Genomic DNA, 25,384 nt, shown 5'->3' with positions numbered 1-25,384 from the left:
ACCCTTCACCGTGCGCTTTCAGAAAGAGAGAAAGAGATTTTTTATTTTATTTTGTTTAACCTTTGATTGCTTTTATCCAGCGGGTATTAAAAGAAAAAAACAGATCAAACATTTCAGTGTTTGGACCATTAGCTGTGCTGAGGATAGGTACGGGCGCAGCGTTGTGTTTGTAATTACAGGTAAGAAACCGAGAGGAAAGAAAGTTCTTCCTGTCCAGATGTGAACGGCGTTCCTTTCTCTTTTTTTTTTTGGAATCAACAGATGTGACAAACTCCCGGCTCTTCACATCTGTCTGATCCTTCGCTCGTCTTCTTTTCCTCTTTGGCTCGCCGTCTCAGTTCCTGTGTCATACCATCCACCTTTTTTTACTAAACCCCTCGAACCCCCCTTTCTTCTTCTTCACTTTTTTGGAAAGCGAGCCGCGCGGTGCTTTAACAGCAGCCAGAGAATGTGTGGAGTTGGGTCATTTCAACATGGCAGCGGTTCAACAAAGAACAGTACTGCTTGGCCCTGCCAGACGATATTGGTGCCAGATGTCAGAGCAAACTGGAAGAGGTGGGGGAGTGCGGGCAGCGCGGATCTAGCCACATAAAACATGTTCTAGTGGAAATTCTCTCTCTTAGCGAAAAAAACATCACAGCTCTTTTGAAGACTTCTTGTATTTAAAGAGCGGGAGGAATCGGCGTAGATTTCTCCAAAACGGTCGGCGTGGTTTCACTTCTTCTCCTTTCCTTCTTCATTTGCTTCAAGTCTTCCTGAGCTACTTTTAAAAAAAAATATATATATATATATATATATTAGCGACCACCCTTGTGCTAATTGCACCACGTGGGCTCCCGCTCTCCTGTACGCATCGCATGTTCCTAAACCTCGCGTACATTCCAGAGACCCCCACATATGGGGCAAATTGAGCTGTTTTTCCATTACATAGTTAATGAGTGGATTCCCAGATCCCTCCAACCAACCCACCCCTGCTGTTCTCTCTTCCTCTTAAATAAGGGCTTGGGAGGTGTGTGTTTTGTTTTTTTTGTTTTTTGGGGGGGAGTGGGGTTGTTGCGTCATTATCCTGTGGTGAAGTCATGGCTAAAGAGAAGCTCCTCCTTGCTTGTGTTTTTTTTTTTTTTTTTCTTTCTTTCTTTTACTTGCATTCATAAAGTTGCCAGCTGAGACATCAACATGTCGTCCTGATTCACTTTTATTAAAAATCTTTTTATCGCTGTGGAAATAAACTGGGCAGGAGGAGGAGGAGGGGACAGCAGTCCTCTCATTTTGTGTGGCTGCAGCCACAGACTTATGATACTGTGTGATGGAGGAACAGAAACATCTGCATTAAACTCCAATCTGTTTCCTGATTGGTTGTTTCTGACTGTGCAATAGGGCCACAGGAAGAAGCTCCACTATTTTAATTGATTATCAGCCATAGTATATAGTGTCACAACATGGTGGCAGATTTAACAAACTTTTTTGTAATATGTATATATTAAAAAACCAGCTTGAACTCTGGTTTGTTTGAGGAGGGTCGAGGTGTGGTGGCGCAGTCGAACCAAAAAAAGCTTAAAAAAACCGTCGGTCTCTGTTTGGTTGTCGTCAACTCTTGTGTGGTTTGAATGCGCATGTGAACGACAAGCAGACCGTAGAAAGAGAAAATGAGAAATCCTACAATCTGACGTCACACCATTCTTCTTTATATTTTTCGAAGAAGGAAGTTTTGCGAATGTCTTGTTCTGAGGTTTTTGTGCTGCTTCCTTCAGTGATTCTTGGTGTAGCGCCACCACAGGCGAGGTTTTTGGTTCATCTGACACAGTGCAGTGTGAAAGTGAACCGCACCGGGTGAAAATGTAACAAATGTTGCAACTGGTTGAAAACATTAACCTTAAAACTCTTTATATTGCAGTTTGTGATCGAAATGCGACGAGGCTCAAGGATAGTTGGTACTTTCCGTTTGAGTCGAGGCAGATCCAGATGGAATTATGGTTTAAAAGTTGACATTCAATGTTAAAGGATATGAACAATAGCTGAGCTCTGTGTTGTTCTGCCTGTGCAGGTACTACTTCAAAAAAGCCAGTGACGAGTTTGAGTGCGGCGCCGTGTTCGAGGAAGTGTCGGACGACGGCTCCTTGCTGCCCACGTACGAGGGGAAGATCCTGGGGAAGGTGGAGCGGATGGACTGACTCGGAACCGCCGGGGATTACTGACCCATCACTAAGCTGAGACTGAAGGACTGGAGGCGGGGTGATGGACGGAGCGCTGGCGAAAGGCCAGAGAAGAGGACACGGATGTTACGGGACAATTAAAGGACCTGGCTGGGACGGAGGGGGAACCTGGACTGTGTGTTGCTGAAGTTTCTAGAGACTGGAGGAGAATGACCACTTGTCAGCGATGCGGGGCGGTGGGTTTACCGTAAGACTGAGAGCCCACCTGTGCTGACCACAAGCACTCACTAGCACATTACTAGTATGTATCTGCAGATATACATGTACATTGTATAGATATCTATTACTATTTATTGCAAATATCCCAGAGACAAATCGCTAGGATTGGAAAATTCCAAGATTCCTCCCTTCAGAGCTAAAGGAAAACTTTCTCTTCCTTTTTGTCATTTTGTTCAAATTTTTTTTTTCTGCCGGAGCGTCGACTCAGAGTTTGATCACATATTTACTGCTGCAGTGCTATTTGTGGATGTGTTCCCCATCTGCTCTGAAGGGCTCCTATATGAAAAAAAAAAAAAAGAAAACGAGCAAAGATGCTATTAATGTTTAATTCCCTGCTTTGGGACTCTGCCCAGCTCGCCTTGATCAGTCACGTCTTAGTGCCTTTTGTTTCCGTGGCGCAGGCATCGCACAGACAGCCTACATATGTAGAGGAAATGGGTCCTCGAGCCCCCCCCCCCGAAAATGTGTTTACACCAATGTTATCCAACAAAAAAGCTCTAGATTATGCTCCACAGTGTGTGTGTGTGTGTGCCCGTGTGTGTGTGTTCTGCACTTTGAGCTGCAGATGGAAATGATGTTCATGCTGTTTTCATCGAGTGTACAGTAACTGTGCGTACATGGGTTGTTGCCATGTTTTTACCCAGTTTTCAGGGTCCATTTACTCCCTTGGTTTTTACAAGGGGCCTTTTATGTTAGGAGAAAAAGATATTTTTTATGCCGTTTTTATTTTTAGTACCCCCGTTTCATCCCAACGTCCTGTGTTTTCTGATATTTTCCATGGCTTCTCCAGCTCCACGTGTAAACTGTAAATTATGCGTTCCATAGAGCTCCCGTTTAAAAAGATGCCTCGGTACTTTAATTATTGTAATTATAAAGAGATGTAGCCTTTATTAAAATGCTCTATTTTTCAAATTAGCAAGCTGCCTCCTGTGTGTTTTTCTGTTTCCTCGCTCACCCGCCGCGCAGAGTGCAACTCGTCTCGTCCTGTGAGAAATTTCCGATAGATTTACATCCATTATCAGCTCTTAACGCGCTCCCTGCTGGAAATTAAAACATGCAGCATTAATTTGGCCACTAGAGCCTCTGTGTGTTTTTATGGCACGAGGAGGGAGGTGGAGGGAGTTAAGTGTGTGTTAATGAGACGTTTGGTAATTATACAGTTTGTCATGAGTACATTTCACTCGGCTATTTACATGGTTAAACGTTCGGCCTCCTGTGGCTCTTTATGTACCATGAAGGAAGGGGATTTAACTCAATTTTCTTTCCCAGACCCTTGTAGGGTAGATGGGTAATAAAGTCAGTCTGCTGTTTGATGAACTCGACATTTTATGTTTCTATACAGACGTTGTTTTTAATCCGCTTTAACTTTTTTTCTTCTTCCCCCTAAAACAATCAGCAGCGTGGCGATTAGGGATGGTTGAATGGCGTCTTGGTTTTGACATTAGCAGGTCAGTGTAGTGAGGGGAAATGGAGGAAAACATCCAGCAGATGTTATTTCATCAGAGTAACTGGTCCACTCAGTTCAAGGATGTCAAAAGAGCCAATAGGAGAGGAGAAGACACAGGTGTTGAGATTACATGGATCACCTGTAGATGTGGGAATGTTGGGTTTACTCAAAAGGAACAAACCCGTTTTATCAGCGGATTTTATAAAAGGTCATCTTGTTTTAATGAAACAGAAAAGTGTAACAAACAACAATAAAAGAACAAAATATGCCGAAGGCACCTTGACATCGACAGACGTTTTTCATCAAACACGTGAAAGTAATAAATGTTTCTTCTCACATCTGAGCATTAGTGCTCATGTAGAAAGAAAAAAAAAAAAAAGGATTGGAAATTTCAAATAGAGAATTTCTCATTTACAGGGAAAAACTAGAATTTTGTCTGTCCAGATTTTAAATTCGAAAGAATTTCGTTTTTCATGATTAAGTTGTAAATTTATAGTAAAATGAAGATATTTCTGAAAATGTTGAAATTTGCAGGAAAAAAAAAAATAAATCTGAAGTTTATTGAAATTGTAAAATCAGACATTTGCAAAAAAACGTGACAGAAGAAGTGTCAAATTTATCAATAGACGTCTGGATGTTTTCCAAGATACATCCGGAGTCTTTTCCTGTTTCAGAAAGTTTTCCATTTGCACATTCACCTCATACAGCATCCAGAAGAAACGCATGATGTCGAAGGTGTAAATTACAATATTAATACTATTATTCATGAGAGTTTTAAAAAAAAACAGTTGAAAAATTGACCAATTTCAGTCACTGGCCAATTTTACAGCAATTGAAGACAATGCAACCTGCTTTAAGAAAAACTCTTCCTCATTCATTCTATCACAAACAATAAAATAAAAAAAAATAATAATTACCCTCTTAAAAAGTATAAATACATCCCAGAACGCCCGTGAGAACCTGTAACCCAGAAACAGCAACACAAAAAGCTCTACTGAACTGGACGTTCCGTTTCTGGAACCTCTTTCAATTGAGGCTGATTAATTTCAAATCATTCACTTAGGACTGACGTGAATCAAGCAGAAGCTACGTCCTCGAAAAAAATAAAAATAAAAATAAAAACTTTACACAGTCATTCATAGGTTGGGCTTCATAGGTTCACACACCTGCTGTCTCTTATCTTCACACACCTCTTGCACACCTCATTCCGCTGTCGCTGGGCGTCCTTTCAACTTTCATTGGTTGAGAGAGTTGCTTATGCTGCCTTTCATATTGAAAGGGCATCATGATATTGTTAAAATAGCATTTTGGACTCCTTTCATCAGGAAAGGTCAGTGCATACACTTGAAGGCCATCCTTTATCATCTTTAGAAGCTCTCATTCAGCAGCGCGCCGCTGTCAGGGGCCTTTTGAACCCATTTTTGTGCAGAGAGCTATTTTAGATGGGGTCATCTTTTTGAAGAAAGTCCAGGGTTAGGTAAACTTTACGCCACTATTTATTTATATATATATATATATATATATATATATACATATATATATATATGGAGAGGTATGAAGATTTCGGAGCACTTTAAGGTTTGATTGTGAACTTTACCAGATTATTTCTGTAAACTGAATGATCCAGATCCTTCCAACCGTTACGCTACAGTCAAACTTATCAGTGCTGGCATTGTGGAAACGCAGTGTGTTTAAATATTCACGGGTTTCCTGGACATCTGCGATCCAAACTCAAACACAAATCAACTTCTTCTGATCTTATCCAAAGACTCCTCTTCCCCCCCCCATCTGCCCTTCCCAAATCAACCCAGATAAAGGAAATGAAAAACGAAGCACTAAACAAAAGCGGAGGGCTGAATCGACCTTGTTCATATCCATGTGCTTTTCATTTCCCACATTTGTTAAGATTTGGGGCAAATGTTGTGAAACCGTGCAAAAAAAAAAAGAAAAATTCAAAATAAGTCAAAGAACAGCTGAGTACAGAGACCCTGGGAAAAATCTGCTCACTGTCTGCCACCACAAACCTCAGGTTCGTTTAAATGCACTTCAGCCATTCCACCGTGGATGGATATGAGAAAGCGAGACCCCCAATTTTGGGTCCCGCAACCCTTCATTTAGAACCTGGACCGACAGTGCAAGTTGTTCCACACGAGGCACCGGCCCAGACAGCCGCAGGACTGTGGTCAACCAGGGGGCCTCGACTGGATCCTGGTCGGGCGCCATTGACGAAGGTGGTTCCAGCAGCCCCATGTGACCGGGTCACGTGATTTCTGTTCGATGCCGCACTCTAATCGACGGCAAACTCCAAGGTTAAACATTCGCCGATAAACCAGAACATATATTTTTTTTAAATCTGCTGTACATTAGAGCTGGAGGTTTTTACAGACCGATAGGAAGCGTCATGTTACATCTGCAGGGTCAGCATCTTTTACAAAGTGGAAGGAAAAAGTGATATTTTCAAATCAGCCACCTTTATCTAGTACACCTAAATAAAATCTAACACCTGCAGGGCTTACCTAATTATTAAAACAGTTCTGCTATGTGTAATTTGGTAACATCTCAACATAAGTGAACAAATAGCACTCACAGCAAACTTTTTCCCCAAAGCGGTATTTGTTGGTAAAAAAAAAAAAAAACAGACAAAAAAAAAGAACTATAAATTACCCTGGACACTCGACGTTCACATTGAAACATGGTGCTGGCACCATCATGCTAAGGGGATGCTTTTCTTCTGCAGCCAAAGGGAATCTGGTCGGAGTTGATGGATGGAGCTCAATACAGGACAATCCTGGAAGAAAAGCTGTGGGCGGCTGCAGCCGTAGCGACAACGGCTCAAAGTCCAAACCAGAATCAAATTGAAGAGTTGTAACAAGGAAAGTGAAGAGTTGGAGCTGCTTTGACTAGATGAATAGACAGAAACTTCAGCCATAGATGTGCGAAGCTGGCAGAAGCATAAAGAGACCTGCTCCTAGAATAAGACAGCTGTAATATAAGGACTCAAAAAAAAAAAAAAGACCAGGTTGGTTCTCCATCTACTTCACTTTAAAATCCACAGATGCTGGTGACCAAATGTTAAAAAGTTCACTTTTCAAGAGGCTGTAAAAGTAATTTAGCTCAGATCCAAGACTTGAATCAGTCCTATTTAGAGCAGACAAACAGCTGGTCAGATATTACTGAGACGTGACAAAATCTGTAAATTAACCTTCCAGATAATTAGTTTTTCCTCAAAGAGCTTCTGTCAGATAAAAGCCTCGTGCTTTAATTCACAATCACAAACCTTCGTGGAGATTTCTATCTTTCTGTCACTTTGAGAAATGAACACAATGAAGGTTTCAGGGTCAGAAATTTAATCGTCTTCATGCGGTGCAGCTGTGATTTTAAAAGGATAGTTCAGATGTTTAAGATGAGGCTACATTAAAAAGCTGTAAGTGTTGGGTTGACAATGCGTACAGTTACATAATATTGGGTTTATTAGAACAAAATTTAAAAGGAATTACAGTTTATTTTTTTGTTTGTTTGTTTACCAAACAGAAAAGAGGCTCCACTAATTTAAAGATAGTGCATGAAATAGTCTTTATTCACGTTTTTAGTCTTTAAAAAGTAGGGTGACCATATTTTCATTTGGGAAAACCAGGACACCTTGGAGCGGGGATGGAGGAGGGAGGGGGGTGGAATGTCGCTTTGGCATGTTATTGGCATACTGACAGCCACGCTATCTATCTTCTGATTAAGAACAGGGCTGCCCGCACTGACGCGGCTCAGGGATTACGTCACACGCAGCGCCGTGCGCAGGGCCCTAGTGCCTGTAAATTTAATGGTCCAATTAAATTTACCATTAAATTTAATTTAATGGTAAATTAAATTAATTTACCATTAAATTAATTTAATGGTAAATTAAATTAATTTTAATTTACCATTAAAATTAATGGTAAATTAATTTTAATTAATTTACCATTAATTAAAATTAATTTAATTTTAATTAATGGTAGTTTCATGTCCTGTTTTAAAAAACAGGACGTCCTGTTTTTTAAAACAGGACATTTCCTCACTTTCTAAAAAAAACCCGAGACGCCCGGGACAGGACGTGAAATACGGACATGTCCCGGGAAATACGGACGTTTGGTCACCCTAATATATATATAAGCCTCCAAGGAGGCTGGAAAGTGAGCTGACTTTGCTGTTGCCTAGCAACATTGCATACATTAGATTTTTTTCCACTGATGGAATCTGATGATGTCAAAGTGTTATGATGTCATAAGAGACAGAAGCCTTGAATATCCTGCATCTGAATCAAACTGGCAGATCGCAAGCAGCAGCAGCACGGACGGTGGTTTTGCAATATTGGATTTAACGTTACATTTTCTCGTAGTTTTTGTGATACGTCAGTTGGATAATCAAAATGTCGTCGTTTGGTACAGATTCGTTGACACTGTCTCAAATTAGACTAATGTCTAGAGATGAATTGGTTACCTTGGTTGTGGATTTTCTACAAAGGTTAAAAGAAAAATCTGCAATCCTGATCAAGGAGAACATACTGGAGCAGGACTTGGAAAAAGCCCAAGATCAAATTGAGCTTTTAAATGAGAAAATTGATTCATTGACGAAAGAGCTAAAGATTTCTCACAGGCACAACAAATATCTGAATAATGAAAAAAATACCAAAACTAAAACTAGAGATAGCGACCTGGAGTTCCCACAGAAATCAACTGTTAGCTGAGGTAAAGTCATACCAAAGTAAAGTTAAAGATTTGCAAAACTCTTTCAAAAACCAGGAGAGGGAATCCAAACTTCAGATTGAAAGGACCGAAGAAGAAAAAAGGCAAGTGACATCAGAATTTGCGGCATATAGACTTAAGACTGAAAAGAAAGAACATGAAATGAAAAAACTTGAGATTGAATTGTCCAGGAAGGTGAACGACATTGGCTTGAAAAACAACAAAATTCAGAAAGAGAAAGAGAAATCCAAACTTCTTGAGACCACTGTAAGAGAACTGGAAAAGAAATTGATGGAGGCAGAAAATGAAAACAAACATCTGATTAAGAAACTGGCAAAAACTCCAAGGGAGGAAGCCATCGAAAAGACAAGGATTGCGTTTGAAGCCGGGCTTGATTTTGATGCGTTAGCTAAGGAAAAGCAGCGAAGCAGGATTTTACAAGAATGCCTAACAAAAAAAGATCGGCAGCTCAATGAGCTCTTGGAGGAGCAGGCAAAGAGACGACCCTCGCCCTCAAAGGTAAAGAGAGAGGCTGAGATAGAAAAAAAAAGGTTTGAACTTATTGCAGCGGATTGGAGACAGCTAAAAAGAGACAACATAGCTTTAAATGCTGAGATTACAGTACATATGGAAAACAGACGGAAAGACCAGAATCAAATAAAAATACTAACCGAGCAATTGTCAGTGGTCAAAAGAGAGGTGATGATCAAGAGAATTGAACAAGAGGATTTGAAGAAATCCATAAATAAGAAACAAGATGACATTGCTGTGGTGAGACCGGATGTCGAAAACAACATAAAGGCACCAACTGAAAATAGAGAAATTAGATATCTACCATCAGTTGTTTCAAACCTCGAGCCACCCAAACCAAAGTTATCTCTCAATCAAAGAACTTTGCGTTTGGGTGAAGGCAAGTTAATGCCAGATTTTAAAGACAATCCAACTACACAGCTTAAGCCACAGCCCCCTAGCCAAGGAAAGCCTGGAAGACCTCCATTTATAGCGGGAGGCAGGAAGTGCTGGAAAATCTAACTGGAGAAAAAATAGCGGTCAACCTGGCGGGAGAGGAGAACCTTAAAGTTCCCTCATTAGATGTTGAAGGCAACAGAATATCGTGAGGTGCGTTTGTGAACATCGCATACAAGAGGCGTATACACCTTGGGGCTGGGCTTTAACCCATGGAGCCCAGCAGGGCACAGCCGAAGAGGAGACAGGATTCCCTAGCAGAAGGTGGGGTTCACCAAGTGAGTTCACGCGAGATAATCGTTTTGTCGACAAAAACGATTGTCTCGCGTAAACTCACTCGTCTGATTGAATGTGATTCAATTTAGTCAGATTCATTTCCCTCCGAAGAGGGTCTAGCGAGATCAGGGGATCACGAGAGATTATACGACATAAGTGTTTTGCGCCTGGGAAAACTTCAAAGTGGTTTTAGTTACACATTAACCTCTAGAACCCAACGGACCCACCGGTAGAACCTCTATATTTGTTTTCATCTGAAAACAGAAAACAAATATCTGCACGGTTCTGTATCAGTCCATTTAAGAACTGTAAAAATTTAAGAACTGTAAAAAAAAGTTCTCAAAGACATTTTTTTAAAAAAGTCAAAAAAGTTGGGGCGTGCTCTGGTGGCGTAGAGGGTAGCGCGCCCCACGTTTGGAGGCCTTCAGTCCTCGATGCGGCCGTCGCGGGTTCAATTCCCGGACCCGACGACATTTGCCGCATGTCTTCCCACCTCTCCTTCCCCCTTTCCTGTCAGCCTACTGTTGAATAAGGGACACTAGAGCCCACAAAAAGACCCCCTGGTGGGGAAAAACAAAAAAAAAGTCAAAAAAGTCTTTGACTTAAAAAAAAAAGTCTTTGAATTAACGTAATTAAATCATGAAAAGGATTTCCACACGATTAAATAGCTTTCTTTCAGCATGAAGCATGTTTGTTGAGCTAACTTAATTTTCATGAGTTGGCTCAACTTAATAAGTCATGTGAAGGTATCACTGTAACATAAGTTGGTTTCTCCAGCGTGCTGTGGTGGCGTAGGGGTTTAGCACACTGCATGTTTGGAGGCCTTAGTCCTCGATGTGTACGTTGCTGGTTCGACATTGAGGACGACCTTTGCCATGTCCTCACCCTGTCTGCCTACTGTCTCAAAAAAATACAAGCCACTAGCGCCACAAAAAGTCTTTGGAGAAAAAAAAAAGTTGGTCTCAACTAAATTGCCGTTAATCTTGGTCAAGTAAATTATTTGGTCCAAAGCATTGGAAATTATTTGGGCTGGCTCTTTTAAATTACATTGGGTCCAACTATAGTAAATGAGTTGAATCAACCTTAATAAATTATATTGAGCCAACACATTTGCTTTAAATTGGAATGACCATAATCAAAATCAAATCAAATCAAATTTTATTTGTATAGCACATTTCAGCAGCAACGCATTTCAAAGTGCTTTACATCAAATCAAACACAATGCAACATAGAATCAACAATAAAAACACAACATCAAGTCAGACTCCGTCAATAAATTTGTAATTGATTACGTTTCAAATACAACTCTAAACAAGTGGGTTTTTAGTTGAGATTTAAAGGAAGTCGGTGTTTCAGCTGTTTGAGAGTTTTCTGGAAGTTTGTTCCAGATTTTTGGTGCATAGATAATAAAATAAGTTGAGCCAACTCATTTTATTTAAATTAGAATAATCTTAATAAATTAAGTTAACCTAACACATTTGCTTTAAATAGGAGTAACAGAATTACATGGTGCTGAAATAAAGCAAAGTAATCAGGTGGAAAACCTTTCCATGATTTTTTTATGCTCATCCAAAGAGGTATTTTTTTCAGTGTATTTATTCTTGCACTTTGACCATAGCCATAATTTTCCGTTTTAATCTAATCAATTTTAGATGAACTCATTAATTAATAACTTCCATCCTTACCTGTAAATTTTGTGGGGTCCACAGAGTTATCATTCCTGGGATTATTCTACAGCAGAGGAACCCAACGTCAATGGAGATCCAAGGTAAATTTGCAATTAGTTGACTTTTCTTAAATTCTGTCTTATTTCTTCGCCGTTTGCAAGAGGAAGAGGATGTTGTGGAAGTTGCTGGATTTAACTTTTCTTGGTTTGGTAGCTGAGCTCCTTAGCATGCACCTGCAGTGTACAACTCCCTTGGCATCGTTATTTAGCAAAAATCCAGATTAGCCTTTTCCCGAGGCTGAAGCTAACGGCTAATCCCAGAGAAGACGAGATCAAATCGGGCTTCTACTGTCTTGAAACAACTGCAAAACAGAAAAAAACGCCACAGTAGTTCAGAGAAAGAGACTTTGTGAACTTTTAAACCGTTCTCACACTCACATTGAGAGGTTATTCACACAGAAATCAAAGATTATTTACACAAGAAATGGAGGTTAGACTAGAGGCTGTGCGCCAACAATGATCATCCTGTGCGAAACTCGTACTGAAAATAGACCGTGTAAAACATTTACTATCGGATTAACTGTGTAAAATACAGTAAAGCAGAAATGTAGCGAAAACGTTATCATTTTAAAGCCGAACAACCTAAATGGCACAACACAATAGTAGAACAATTCATATATCTACGTTGTCATTTTTTTATTAAATAATTTTATAGCGCAAAGGGGTTTTGAATCAAAAACATTGCTTATTTTGCCAGTACATATTTTTGTGTTTAATTAAGAGTAATTGCTATTAGTTAATTAATAATGATCATTTTAGACCCTGCAATTAACTCAACAAAAAAATATTAATCAAGCCCCACTGCTACTTTATATGCCATCAAACTTCTGACTTTTTGGTGATTTTGTGGTGGAATTATTTTTGTAAAAACCCATGACAGGATTTGGATTAAGTTTCTGAGTATCTACAAAATACTTTCATAATATATTAATCGAAATTATAGAGCGATATAACAACTTTGTGTTCATTACTTTCTAGTAAACAAAGTGCAAAAACGTATAATTTGAGAGCAAATCAAAGCAAAATCTTTTTAAGGTGGAGTTGAGAGGACAATAAAAAAATAAACTAAAATTTAAAGAGGGAATCTGAAACTGAAGTATCAATCCGACAATGACATCGACTTGGTATTGATCATTTGGACTGATCTGTCTCACCTAAACACCTTAATCTTCCCCGATATAGGAAGAGAATTAGATGGGAAGTGTGATGTTTGCTGGGGAACTGTGTGCATCCTTACACACAAGTGAAGGAAACACATCTTTAGTAAAAAAAACGAGGGCATGTCATTGTCCTGCTTTGTCGTTTACTTTAGGCTTAAATTTTGCCTTGTTCATGGGGCAGCCCCCTTTCAGCCACAGGATGGGGATTGTTCTGGGAGCCTGCAGTCACCTTCTTTCTTATCGCCGCCACTGCCCTTCCACAGACCCCCCATGATCTTTGTTTTTACTCCTGGCCTCAAACAGCTTAGATTGCTGCCTGATGTTCCTTCCTCTTGCCCTATTGTTTCAGTGTCTCCTCTTAAGTATGACTTCTCTTCTTGATGTTTGTGCGTTGGAGCAAATATGGGGCGGTTTGGGTGTTGGGGTATATAGAGTGCATGTGAAGTTTTATGGTTAACCACATGTGTTTTTCAATCTCTGAGCTTCCATGTTTTTTTCCCAGGGTGAAGGGTTTGTGAATAATACGTGTAGAGAGAGAGAGAGAGAAAAAGCCCGAATGGGGGGGGGACATGTGGTTCTTGTTTGGGGCTCAGCATGCAGCGATGGTGGGTCTGGTTTCTCTTTGCTCTGACTTGCATTCGCAACCTAAACACCCCGACGATTATTAAACTATATGGATGCCCTCAATGCTCCCTCGATGTGAAACGGATAAACACACATTAGCTGCGCGCTCTTCTGCAGGAACTAAACTGTCGGAAATACAGGGGTTTTTTTTCTTTCACGTCTTTATTTTATCTCTTGTCTATATGTATATCCAAGATCAGGTTTCATGTTGGTTGCAGCTGTGTGCGAGCATATTAACATGATTCCTCTGGGCTCTACGAATTGACAATATGTGCAGTGAATCATATAAACAACAATTTCAGCACAATTGAGAATAAAATGTAAAAAATGTGTTGCAGGTTTTAGATAATGATGGTTTACAAAATGGAGAAGTTACAAGATAATCCAGATTTATACAATATGCTGGCAGTTTTGGCTATGATGGGAGGAGGGGTTTTTGTATAAAAAGCAAAAAAAGATACTTAAAAGTTTCTACAGAGGGTTGGTGATCTATTATCCAGTCTGGGTCAATAGAGAGCAAAACTCCAGCAGGTGTTGGTCATGTTGATTCCTCAGAGTTTTGTGCAAAGTTCCTGTTTTCTATCCTTTGGAGCTTCCATTCTTTAGGATGGATGGAAAATATGACTTGAAAATGGTTGGAAAATGTTTTGGGGTTTTTTTAGTAATATTTTGCAGACACTTGACAACAATAAAGGTTGAAATCACTTTGGAGTTGTTTTCATAGTCGGACACTTCAGTGCACATGATGTACTGGAATGCGCCACAGAAGTGCAGTTGTTGGGAAATCCCTTCTGGTCAGCCGGGTTTGTCATGACGGTTACCAGAGTATTTCTTCATCTCTTAAACTGTGCAGCGTTTTGAACCAGCAGATGCTGCATGCAGCTGGATTTGGACTTCAGCTGATTTTATTTATTTATTTATTTATTTTTTCTCCAGCATCATTGACGTTTACATTTAAGGCGATGTTGGTGTTGAGTAATTCTAGTCGAGTGCAGAGGGAGCTACATGTACCTTGTTGATGCTGATATGTTTTGGCTTGGTCCGCCTTTATATTTCTCTGCTGTAGCTGCATGGAAAACCTTAATGTACCCAAATTGCAAAGTTTAATGGAGTCTCCTCTGTTTTGATCCCCTGATTTAAAGCTGCCACACAAATGAATGCGTCACACATAAAAGAGTGCTGCTTTTGTTTGGTACGTTTGAACACTGAACTGTTACTGTTGTACTGGATATTTTTCACTCAAATATTTGTACTGTAACACCACTCTCCACCGGTCATTGATGGTTACAAAACGTGAACTGTAAGGACATGCCTATCTGGATTCTTGTAAAAAAAAAAAAAATGAAAAGAAAAAAGTGTGAACGACTGAAGATTTCTCTGCCTGACATTTCCAGGAGTCGTAAAAACGTTGCAAAACAGAGATTTAGAGAGAATCTGATGCAACGTGTGAGAATCGCATTGAAAATAAGTCATCAGGAGTACACATAATAGTGAACAGATGCAGAAGAAAAGGACTTGAATTCATTTACAAAAAAAAAAAATCCTAAGAAAATCTTTTGGATAAAATGTTTTTCAAGCCAAACACGCCAGGAGGAGTGACCTAATGTCAGATTGATTAAGAGGGAAGAGAGAGGAGAAATCTGTGATCCAGATGAAAAAAAAAATCTCCAAATGTGGAAAATGAGCTGTAGTGCTTGTGTGTGTGTGTCTGTGGCTGGGTGTGGATCAGAGCCGGAGTAAACAAACCCGCAGCTTAGCACCGTGTTTGATCTGCTCAACTACGAAACACTGAGCGGAGTAAACAGAAAAATAAGGCTGGGTCAGCTACAGAGGACGGGGCCGTGAGGAGTGTGAGCGTTTAGTAACTACACCTCATAAAAAGTTGCCTGGTCCAAAACCCCCCAAAAAAGCTGTTTCTTAGCACCCCGATCTTGGCACGTCGTCACTCAACTTTGAGTTATGTTGAAGTGCTCCAAAATGAAACTCAGATCCTATTCTTTGATAGTGGATGCCCCCTGCTGAAAAAGCTGCAATGTTTTTGCTTTGCCTTGGAACATTTACCTGTAACTTTTTATATTTCGGCAGCAAATCGGAAAAAGGCGTTTCTAATCAAGTTAGTCTGCAGCTGGTTGGTTAAGCAGAGTCTGAACAAAAGTTAAAAAACAAAAAAAGTTAGAAATTACGGAGCCCCCTAGGGGACATGGGGAATTTTTTCTTTATAGAACATTTCGCAAAACTTTATGCTCCTCGAAAAACTTTATGCTCCATCGCATTTTATACTTTTATGCTATTTGATTATAAACTTTTAGCAAATTTTGCATGTCAAGATTAAAACTTTGATTAGCTCCTCGCAAAAACTTTTATTTGGCTAAACTGTATCATGATCAGTTGTGCGCATAATTGAATACTGTAAGACTTTTCACGGTGGTCACCGCATTTCTGATTTAATATAAGGTTATGTAAGGTTTTTCCATGAATGTTAATATCATAGCCAGAAATATTTGAAGTTTTATATCTTTCTTTAGGATATAAACCACCACAAACCTATGATATAAACAGAAACCTTCCGTAGTAGGAAAGAAATATAAATACTGTACATCCAAACTATATTTCTGAGTTATTATCATAATAAGTCATCTGACAGTTTTGATTGTGTCGCTGTTGTGTTGGTTAGCTAAATGGTTTAAAGAGCTGCTTTTATGTTCAGTTCCATCTCAACCTTTAACAGACATAAACATGCAGTAAATGAATCGATTTTCAATCAGTTTTTGCACTAAAGACTTAATAATAATAAACACGTTATTTTCATTCATATGGCTCTGTAAGAGCCATATGAATGAAATAAGTTATTGATATGATAGGAAGCACGCGACTTGACACTTAGGTGGTGGTGTGCCGATGTGGGAGTGACGTCATCAAGTATGAATGGGAAGGTTGGCCTGCTGGTTTGTGTGTATGGGGAAACGGTGAGCGGTTGGTCAGTCCTTCCAAAGTTTGGAGCATAATAATCAAAATGGAATAAATCGATAAATGTGAACAAAGAAGTGGTTTGGAGCTAATTGATACACAGAGAGATGAGATTCCCTGAGTGTAACTTCAATACGGCTCTTTACCATAATTAGTTTGTCGTGTTTTTAATAAAAAAACGTGTTTATTATTATGAAGTCTTAGGTGCAAAAAACTGATTGAAAATCGATTTATTTACTGCATGTTTATGTCTGTTAAGGTTGAGATGGAACTGAACATAAAAGCAGCTCTTTAAACCATTTAGCTAACCAACACAACAGCTAATAATCAAAACTGTCAGATGACTTATTACGCCGAGATAATAACTCAGAAATATAGTTTGGATGTACAGTATTTATATTTCTTTCCTACTTACGGAAGGTTTCTGTTTATATCATAGGTTTGTGGTGGATTTATATCCTAAAGAAAGATATAAAACTTCAAATATTTCACAACGTGATATTAACATTCATGGAAAAACCTTACATAACCTTATATTAAATCAGAAAGTACGGCGGCCACCGTAAGAAAGTCTTACAGTATTCAATTATGCCGCACAACTGATCAGTACAGTTTTGCGAGGGAACGCAAAAGTTTTTGCCGAACGCAAAAGTTTTTAGCTGGTAACGCAAAAGTTTTTTAACTAGGTAACGTAAAAGTATTGTAGGAACGCAAAAGTTTTAGGAACGCAAAAGTTTTTCAACTTTGGTAACGCAAAAGAAAAATTCCTCATGTCCTAAGTCTTAGAAGAAATAAAACAAGACGACTAAATGTCTGGCATCACAATCCCTGGGAAAAGTTTCTGTTCATAGAACATTTGGAGAAAAATACTTTCAATGGATAGAAAAAATGCCATCCATCCATTTTTATATTTGAACCTTGTTTGGATTATAAATTTTGAGCAAATTTTGCATGTCAAGATTAAAATTTGATTAGAAAATAACGTGAACTAATAATTTGCGATTTGGCTAAATTTATCATGTTGTTTTTTTTCTTTGAAATCATGTTACGATTTATTTTAAGTCAACTTTTTTCAACACGAGTTCAAAGAAAACGGCGTCAGGAATGGTACCAAAGGGGAAACGCTGCATAGTCAACAGATATAGGAACAGAGGGTGAGTGAGTGCAGAGGACATGAACACAGCAAAACACACTTTCACAAATATTTATTTGTAGAAAACCTCCATAAAGATGCAGACTTGCAAATGGATGAAGTAGAAAAAAAAAATCTCCGTGTTGACAGAAATTTTGGTGCTTGTACCTGTAGCTGCATGTAAGATTAGAGTTTTATTCTCCTCGTATTTTAGCCAGCGAGAAGCTGAACGAGCAAATCAAGGTTCACCTCAATCATTTTGTTCAACAATTCAAACATCAGAATAAGTTGCAGATCAAAGCTAGAGGAACACCACACTCCATTTATCAGCCTCCTGACAGCCAGCATCAGAGACACGGCGTTACTTTGGTGAACCTTGACTACCTTTGATTGCTCGTTACTCATCTGAGGAAAAAAAAAAAAAAAGAAGAATCTTAACAGTGCGCCTCTGCCTGTTTTTTTCCAACCTTGATGAAGTTAAAATTAGTCTTTTAAAAGGCAGAATTCAAAGCTGGCAGCATGAAAAGGAGGGCAGAATGAAATGTCGGCACTGCGGTGTTAAAAGGGAGATGGGAGATGAGAGATCCTAGTGTCTGACTTTGGTGTGACTTCAAAAGGCTGTGTTTAAAGCGGCAGGCCTTAATGCTGGCCTGATAGCAGAACTGTCACGTCTGTGTGACCTCCCACAGCTGGCCAGCCGGGGACACAGGACTCACGCCGTGCCTCTGTGTGTGTGTGTGTGCGTGCGGGTGTGTGTTTGGTGGTTTCTTGATGTCTGCATATGAGCTTGTTTGCTTTTTGAATGTTTGTGTGCAGGCACTCTTGTGGCTCTCCTCTCTGTGTGTCTTGATGTGATTGTCTGCGTGCCCTTTAATGTTTGTGTTTTTGATGTCTGTGAATGTGAATTTATGCGTGTTTGTGTGTGCAGAGGTTGAAGATCTAAGCCTGGCTCTGCCCTCTCTCCCTATGCACAGGGGTCTCTTTTTTTCTCCCCCCCCCTTCTTGTTAAGATTCAAACATTGATGGGCTTTGAACTGCAGCTGTGGACTCTGCAGTTATTTCGCACCTTTAGCTCGAATAGTTAAAGTTCCCATTATGCTGCCCATTACCACTGCTGCCATTGCAAACCATAGCTGCTCATTTTGATGTTTTTAACTAAGAAACTAAATAAAAAAACTAAATAACTATTGAATTTAATCCAAACTGTTTTTCAACTTTGGCCTTTGGCAAATAAAAACCTCTTCCTTATTAGTCTTAGAGGAAATATATAATAAGCAAAGGTTTAAGTTGTATAGCAGTGACACATTTCTATTGCCGAAATGAAGTCCATGCAGGATGACAATACGCCATCAGGCCAAAGAAAGACAGTGACTCAAATCTTCCACAGTAAAACAGACTCCTTAAAATGGCAAGATGGAGAAAAGTATTAAATATTAAAGGTGGATAAGTGGTGCTGAGGTCTTGAACGTACAGATGCACATTCCTGTAAATGGAGAGGAGGGGCCAAGAGGTGGTGAGCAGTGCTGATATCTGGTTGGCCACCATATTGGCGTTACCCAACTACTGGTAGTCTTACTCCTTAGAGACAACAACAAGCTCCAAACTATTACCAATTAGTATTTACTTTAACATTTGTGATCAAAATAAAACAAACGCGGTTACAAGAGTCAACGCTAGGTTGATACGCAATCCTGATTTACACCAGTGCAGTTTATGCAAGTAAACTTTATTGATATAATATAGCACCTCTCAGTGCTGTGTAAAGTGCTTAAAAACACAATGATGGAAAATAAACACCGAGTTAAAAGCTTTTCTCCACAAAAAAATTTCTTTTGGCTGCTTTTTATATTCATCTTGGTTTAGACCAACCAAAGCTGTCTGATCTAAAAGTGGTCTGAGCTTGGATTTATAATTAAGTATTAATAAAATCCACACAAACTCTGACCTCTGACAGCTGGCGGCCTCTGGACATTCCTTAATCTCATCTGTTATTCGCAGGTTGGACAAGTTTAACATGATTTCCAGCCTCTTTTTAAGGCCACCACATACACACAAACATCTGACACACGCTTGCTTTGTTTTGCACCTGCGTGAAGCACGGAGATTTTTCCAATCTCCCTGATTTGTGTTCTAAAGGCTCCTGGACGTGCTCATCAGGCGGTGGAGTAAAAAATTTCCAGCGGCCCACTCCCGGCTCCCGACCGCGCGTCTGCTCGGCGGACAGCGGGAGAGCACAGGAAACATCAGGGGATGCCCCTGTCACACCCCGATCTCCGCTTTGATGGGTCACATCAAAACAAGTTCCTATCTGAGAATCGTCCTCAAAGGCAAAACTGGGGGAGGTATGGGAGCGCGCGTGTGTGACAGATACACACCGAGCAAAGAGAAGCGGAGCAGGCTCACAAAGATCCACATAAACAGCGTCCTTGTTCTACTGGACTCAGCTGTTGATAAGGTTCAAAGGTCCCAGATGTGGCAAGTGCTCATACAGCGGTCTGTGTTTGGGGCAGATGCAAACTGTCTGACCGAGATAATGAACTTCTAAAGGGATATTAAACCTTGCAAGACAGTCGGTATCCTGTCATTCTGTCTCTTGCTGTGAATCTGCGCCACAAACTTTAAAACTGTAGTTCTGGGTTAAATCGACGCAGTCAAGGTTCTCTGACGTGAACCACACTAAGCTAAACGGCATCATCAAGCTCCAAAACTGGATTCAGCCCTGAACCTGCTGCCTCTATCCTACTTTCTTTCTTTGCGTTCAGTTGTTTTCCTTCTCTGACTTTTCTTGTTATTGAGTTCAAACAAATGCGGCCAATGAAGTCAGTTTTTTTTATGTGACGAACATTTAATGTTTATCTGATGACATAGGCAGTATTGTTGCTAGTTTAAGATTTCCTGAAGTAATGTTCAAATTAGAAAGTGCATATCGTACGGTGACCGTATTTTGATTTTATGAAAAAGGGAATACTGGTTACTAAAACACTTCAGTGACTTTAGTCATTTTTAATATATCAGTGTTGGTTTGATGAGTGAAACTGGGCTGAAATGAACAACCAATGTTTATTTCAACCTTGTGTGTTAGACCATGATTTGCTATTAGTCAGAATTTCTCCTGTATCTTTGGAAACTCTTTAGCGCTTGTGCACAGACTCTATACTGTTCAGTCCGTAAGATGTTGTTTGGTTTTATGTGTCTGTATGTCTCTCTCCTCTCCAGCAGTGCCTCCCCTCCATTCTCCAGTCTCCATTGTGGCCCCAAATGAAAGCGATCCGACTTAATGTGTCGGCACAGGGAGCGGCCCGCTCATTAAAAATGCTAATGTCTCCCGTTGGGGCTTTGATGCAAGACCCAGGGACACAAAATAGCCGGCCGAGGTTACAGAAGGTCTGTGTAATCCTTTGTCTGGGTCCTGAGGCTGGGAGACACCCAGCTGAGGGCCCTGACAGTCACAATTAATCATGTCAGGGACGCCTCACTCAGGTCCAACTTGTCCTGTTTTAATTAGCCAACACTACAGACACACACACACACAAATCCACCGCACCCACAAAGCCACAACAAGCAAGTTAAAAACCACACAAATAACAAACCTCTTAGGTCTTGAAAGACTTGATAGGACCGTCAGATCACCAAGCTGCCTGATGTGTGTGTGTGTGTGTGATTAAATGCTTAGTGGAAGTGGTCACACACTCTGATGTGTGTTTGAGAGAAAAGACGTAGAATCCTGGGAGCTTCTGGCCACTATAAGGTTCTGAACCCGTTAATGGAAAGCTTTTAAAAGAAGAGCTGCTCTGTCTTTGTTGTCATGTGAAGCTTAGTAATACTGCAGGGAAATGTTTTGTTTTGGTGTTAAAATGTTCCTTTGAACGAATTACCTCATGAATATTTTCTATTTAAAGAAGATACCTAAGTAGCATTCAATGTTTTTAGGTAACTTGCTGATGTTTAATGACGTTTTGCAGTTGAGCGAGAAGCTCCTCTATAGATATTCATGGTAGATTTACCTAATTAGCAAAAAAGCAATGGTTCATGTACTTTTTTATATATCTATATATATAAAAAAATATATTTTCAAAGAATCTATGAACTAGACTGGAGTTATTTTGTCATGTTACAACCAACAAATAATCTGAAAAATCTAGCATCATAATGGCATCATTTCTGAAATTATCCATTAATATCACACTGGAGTAAAAGAGACTGAGGTTTACCCCCTCTGAAAACATTTGCAGTGGAATAAGTGGAAACATTTCCCTTTCAACAGCATAACCTCTGGTCTGTACAGTTTACTAACGGAGTGTGTTGTAAGAAAAATAAAGAGAAAGAAAGTGACGCAACTCGGTTGTAAACATCTCCAAGTTCCAGTATATCTTCTTCAAATGTGCGCCTTGAATCAAATTCAAAATGACCAAGTGTTTTCAAAAAGCTTTCGCCATGTTGTGTTTTTAATACTTCAACACGGTGTTTAGAAATCACAGCGGACTTCCCCTTTTATAGAAATGTGCTCCCTGCACAGAGTGTGACTTGAATATATTTGTAATTTTGAATTACAGTTTTGAGTGAAATTGTAATTCAGTTCATGTGGGCTGATGTCGAGCTTCCCTCTGGAGCTCCGTTCAAACTTCTGAATCGGCTGCACACACCAGAAGGCTTAACTCACAACACCTGAGCAATGTGTCACTTTTGACTGTTTTTTTGTTGTTGTTGTATATTTTTAGCTCCTCCAACCCCAAACTGTTGGCTGGAAGCTACTGTGCCTTGTCACTGTACAGTATAGTGAGGAGCTGTTCTCTCTCCTGGAGCCGGTGTTTGCTCTCAGTCTTGACAGCAGAACTGCGTGGCGGTAAGGTGACAGGCAGCTCAGACCAGCGTGCACCTCCAATACCAACACACTTCATGCTGTTTTTTTAGAAATGTATTTGCAAAGGATTGATTTAAAAGGGGATAATATATAACCATGCAGCACTTTTTTAAAATTATTATTCTTAAGCGATTTTATTGTCCTTCCACTTCACAACATTGTGTGGGTTGATCAGGCAGGGCCTACCTGTGGCATAGGCTAATGTTACGGGGTGCCAGCATTCCAGGGGCGCCATAATAAAGGACTTTTTACATAAATGTAAAAGAGTTGACGGGCTTTTGGTACTATATATGAGAGCAAGGGTCTGTCCCTGTCAATGGGATTAGTTACTAGAAGGCCGCACCGAGGTATTGAGTCTGGATGGAACGATCCGCCACATCTCTTCCTCCCTTCGTCTTCGGCTGCACCCTTCTGGAGCCACATGTCAAGGGGAGGCAGGAATGCAGGGGAATGGAAACAACAAGAGAGAATGTCCTTTTCCCTGGAGCTATGTGGAAGGGAAGGCTTGTATTACTAAACGAACAGACGCACACACACAACTCTTTGTAGAGAATCTACGTCTTGTCTCACCTTTGCCCATTCCTGCTCGCTGAAATGTGAGAACGCAGCAGCTCGAGGGCCTGTCTCTGACTGGATCTTGGAACGACTTCCATTTTTTTTTTTTCTTTAATCTACCAATCATTTGAGGAAACACTGCACTTTAAATTTTAAAGATGGCCATAAGAGGTCAAATGGATGTATGCAGAAGAAAAACTTGCAAACTTGATGAAGAGTAAAAGTCCCAGAATTGGGGGGAACAATTGTATCTATTTCTGAGATGCCAAAGAAAGCTTTTCCATGTCATTAAACATGATACCGAGCCGTGTGTGCACTGCTTCATGTCCGTTTATCCGAGCACCTGCGTGTGTGCCGGACCTGTTTGACCGGGTAGGATAACCGTTACCCACATCTTCTCAAATTAGTCTCCCTCTTTGCTTTCCACCACCTCCTGTTATGATCCAGCCCTTACTGAGTTTCAGCAACCCAGCTTTCAGCACATTTTGGTGTAGCTTACACAGAGATATTTGGTCCTCATTTTCTCTCTGGAATTGTAAACATATCCTCTTCATCTTTTTGTTGAAGTCTACAGTCTGTTTTTGGAATCCAGAAGCGCATGCTTCGCCAGCCTATAAGAAATGTTTGTTTTGATTTTTTTGTACATAATATTTCTTATATTTTTGCGCTGTATGTCAGTAGAAAAAAACCTGACTGACTGATCCTAAATACATCCCAAACATTTTTTTACAGGAGAACCGAACAAAGATTATTAAAATTAGCTTTTCCCAAAAGTGCAGGAAAGAGATCTCAAAATTACTTTTGACCCTCTAAAGCAGGGGTGTCAAACTCCAGTCCTCAACGGCCGGAGTCCTGCAACTTTTAGATGTGCCTCTGTTGCACCACACCTGAACAGAATAATTAGGTCATTAGCAAGGCTCTGGAGAACTGATCTACACAAGGAGGAGGTAATTAAGCCATTTCATTCCAGTGTTTTGTACCTGTGGCACATCTAAAAACTGCAGGACAGCGGCCCTTGAGGACTGGAGTTTGACACCCGTGCTCTAAAGCAATAGGGCTTTAGAGCCATAATAGGGCTGCAAAATCCAAATTGCTTTGGATTTGCAGTTGCTAAAGGTGGCACAGTGAGAGATTAAATATTCACTTGAAAACTTCCGTTTGTATTTACTCTGGTTATTTTTGTGTAGTGCTAAAAATTAGTTTGATGATCTGGGAAATTAAAGTTTGACAAATATAAATGAGTAAAAGTGAAGTAGGCCAAAATAGGTTCACCAGTTTTTGCCTTGGAATCAGGCATAAACAGAAACAACTTTGTGAGATTATTTGGACAAACTAATGTGTTAATATTTGTTTTGGCACATAAAGACTGAGGTGGAGGTAACTAAGATGAAAGAGATTGTGGCTCTGCTGGGAATTTGACTTTTTAATAATTAATTTCCTAAGGAGTTACTTAAAAAGGGTAAGTGTAGAAATTAATATCCAGATGTAGTGTGTTCCAGTTTACTGTCTTACCGTTCATATAGTGTAGACTTTTCTGAACTACAATCTATTGTAGCTATCTATATAATTAATTGAAATTACAAGCACAATCCCAACTGATTTTCCCAGCAGGAAAACATCCCAAACATTATTTCAAGACTTGCTCCAATGATTTCATTCATTTTTAAACCCTACCCTTTACATTCCAGTAAAATCCATTTCTCTATCTCTTCTCATTATCTCCATCTGCTTCCTGAATGCTCCCCCCAGTCCCTCAGTCAGCCGTACCTGTCGTCCTGACCCCTGCCCTCCAAATGCTGACTCAAGGTGTTCACTTACCCTCCTCGCTTTGCTCCCTGCCTCCCTGCCAGACGCCCCCGATACGCACAAACACACACCTGCAGGAAACAATGGAGGCTTTATTCAGGGTGGGCACGCCGCTGATACAGCCAGCTCTTTATCAGGGACTGGGATCTGGACATGGGCGTCTACCATGCCTGCTCCACATTGCTCTGGAGATTTACTTAAAAGTGCTCCAGTCAGGGCAGCGCACGCTGCTTCGCTTTTATCTTTTGGATTAGCAATGACCTCATCAGGCGAAGTGGGGTATTATCCAAAGGATATCATAGCTCTAGCTTTATTTGTGTGCTCAATAAGAAAGAAATCTGGCTTATGGTTCCGCTTATTTTCCTTTTATTTCTCATTTTTTAAGCAGATTTTGGCGCTGTTTAATTGATCTTTTAATTGACCCAGCAGCAGTGACATACATCACTGCTCAAATAACATGTTTTTGTGGGAATATTCCTCAGCTGCACAGATGGATGAAATGGGCCGAATAAAGGAGTGCACAAAAAAATAAAACACAGCAAATGCCTCTATCGAGTGAATCTCTTTGCTCTGATGCCAAACCTCCAGTTGTCATGATTTGCGGTGTTTGAGGTGAGGCAGCACGCAGTAGAACCCAGATGAGGTGATGAGGAGTTTAATGAGAAAAACCAAACAGAAAACAGTCCACAGACCTGGCAGCACTGCTGAGCGGAAGGC

The 25,384-nt window shown here is 40.1% G+C and overlaps 1 protein-coding gene across 1 annotated transcript in view; it reads left to right on the top strand.

The window, feature by feature from the left end:
- Positions 1-5,361, top strand: part of LOC122821761 (axin-2-like) — a 32,148-nt gene extending 26,787 nt beyond the window's left edge. The window contains exon 12 of the mRNA XM_044099954.1: positions 2,045-5,361. Coding sequence (XP_043955889.1) covers positions 2,045-2,171 — 127 coding nt within the window. The 3' untranslated portion in view covers positions 2,172-5,361. The remainder of the gene's footprint in view (positions 1-2,044) is intronic.
- The last annotated feature ends 20,023 nt before the right edge of the window (positions 5,362-25,384 follow it).

The sequence above is a fragment of the Gambusia affinis genome, linkage group LG19 (genome assembly GCF_019740435.1).
Source record: "Gambusia affinis linkage group LG19, SWU_Gaff_1.0, whole genome shotgun sequence".
In the NCBI taxonomy this organism is placed as follows: Eukaryota; Metazoa; Chordata; class Actinopteri; order Cyprinodontiformes; family Poeciliidae; genus Gambusia; species Gambusia affinis.
The sequence above is the reverse complement of the archived record's forward strand: the minus strand, read 5'-3'. Positions and strand labels throughout refer to the sequence as shown.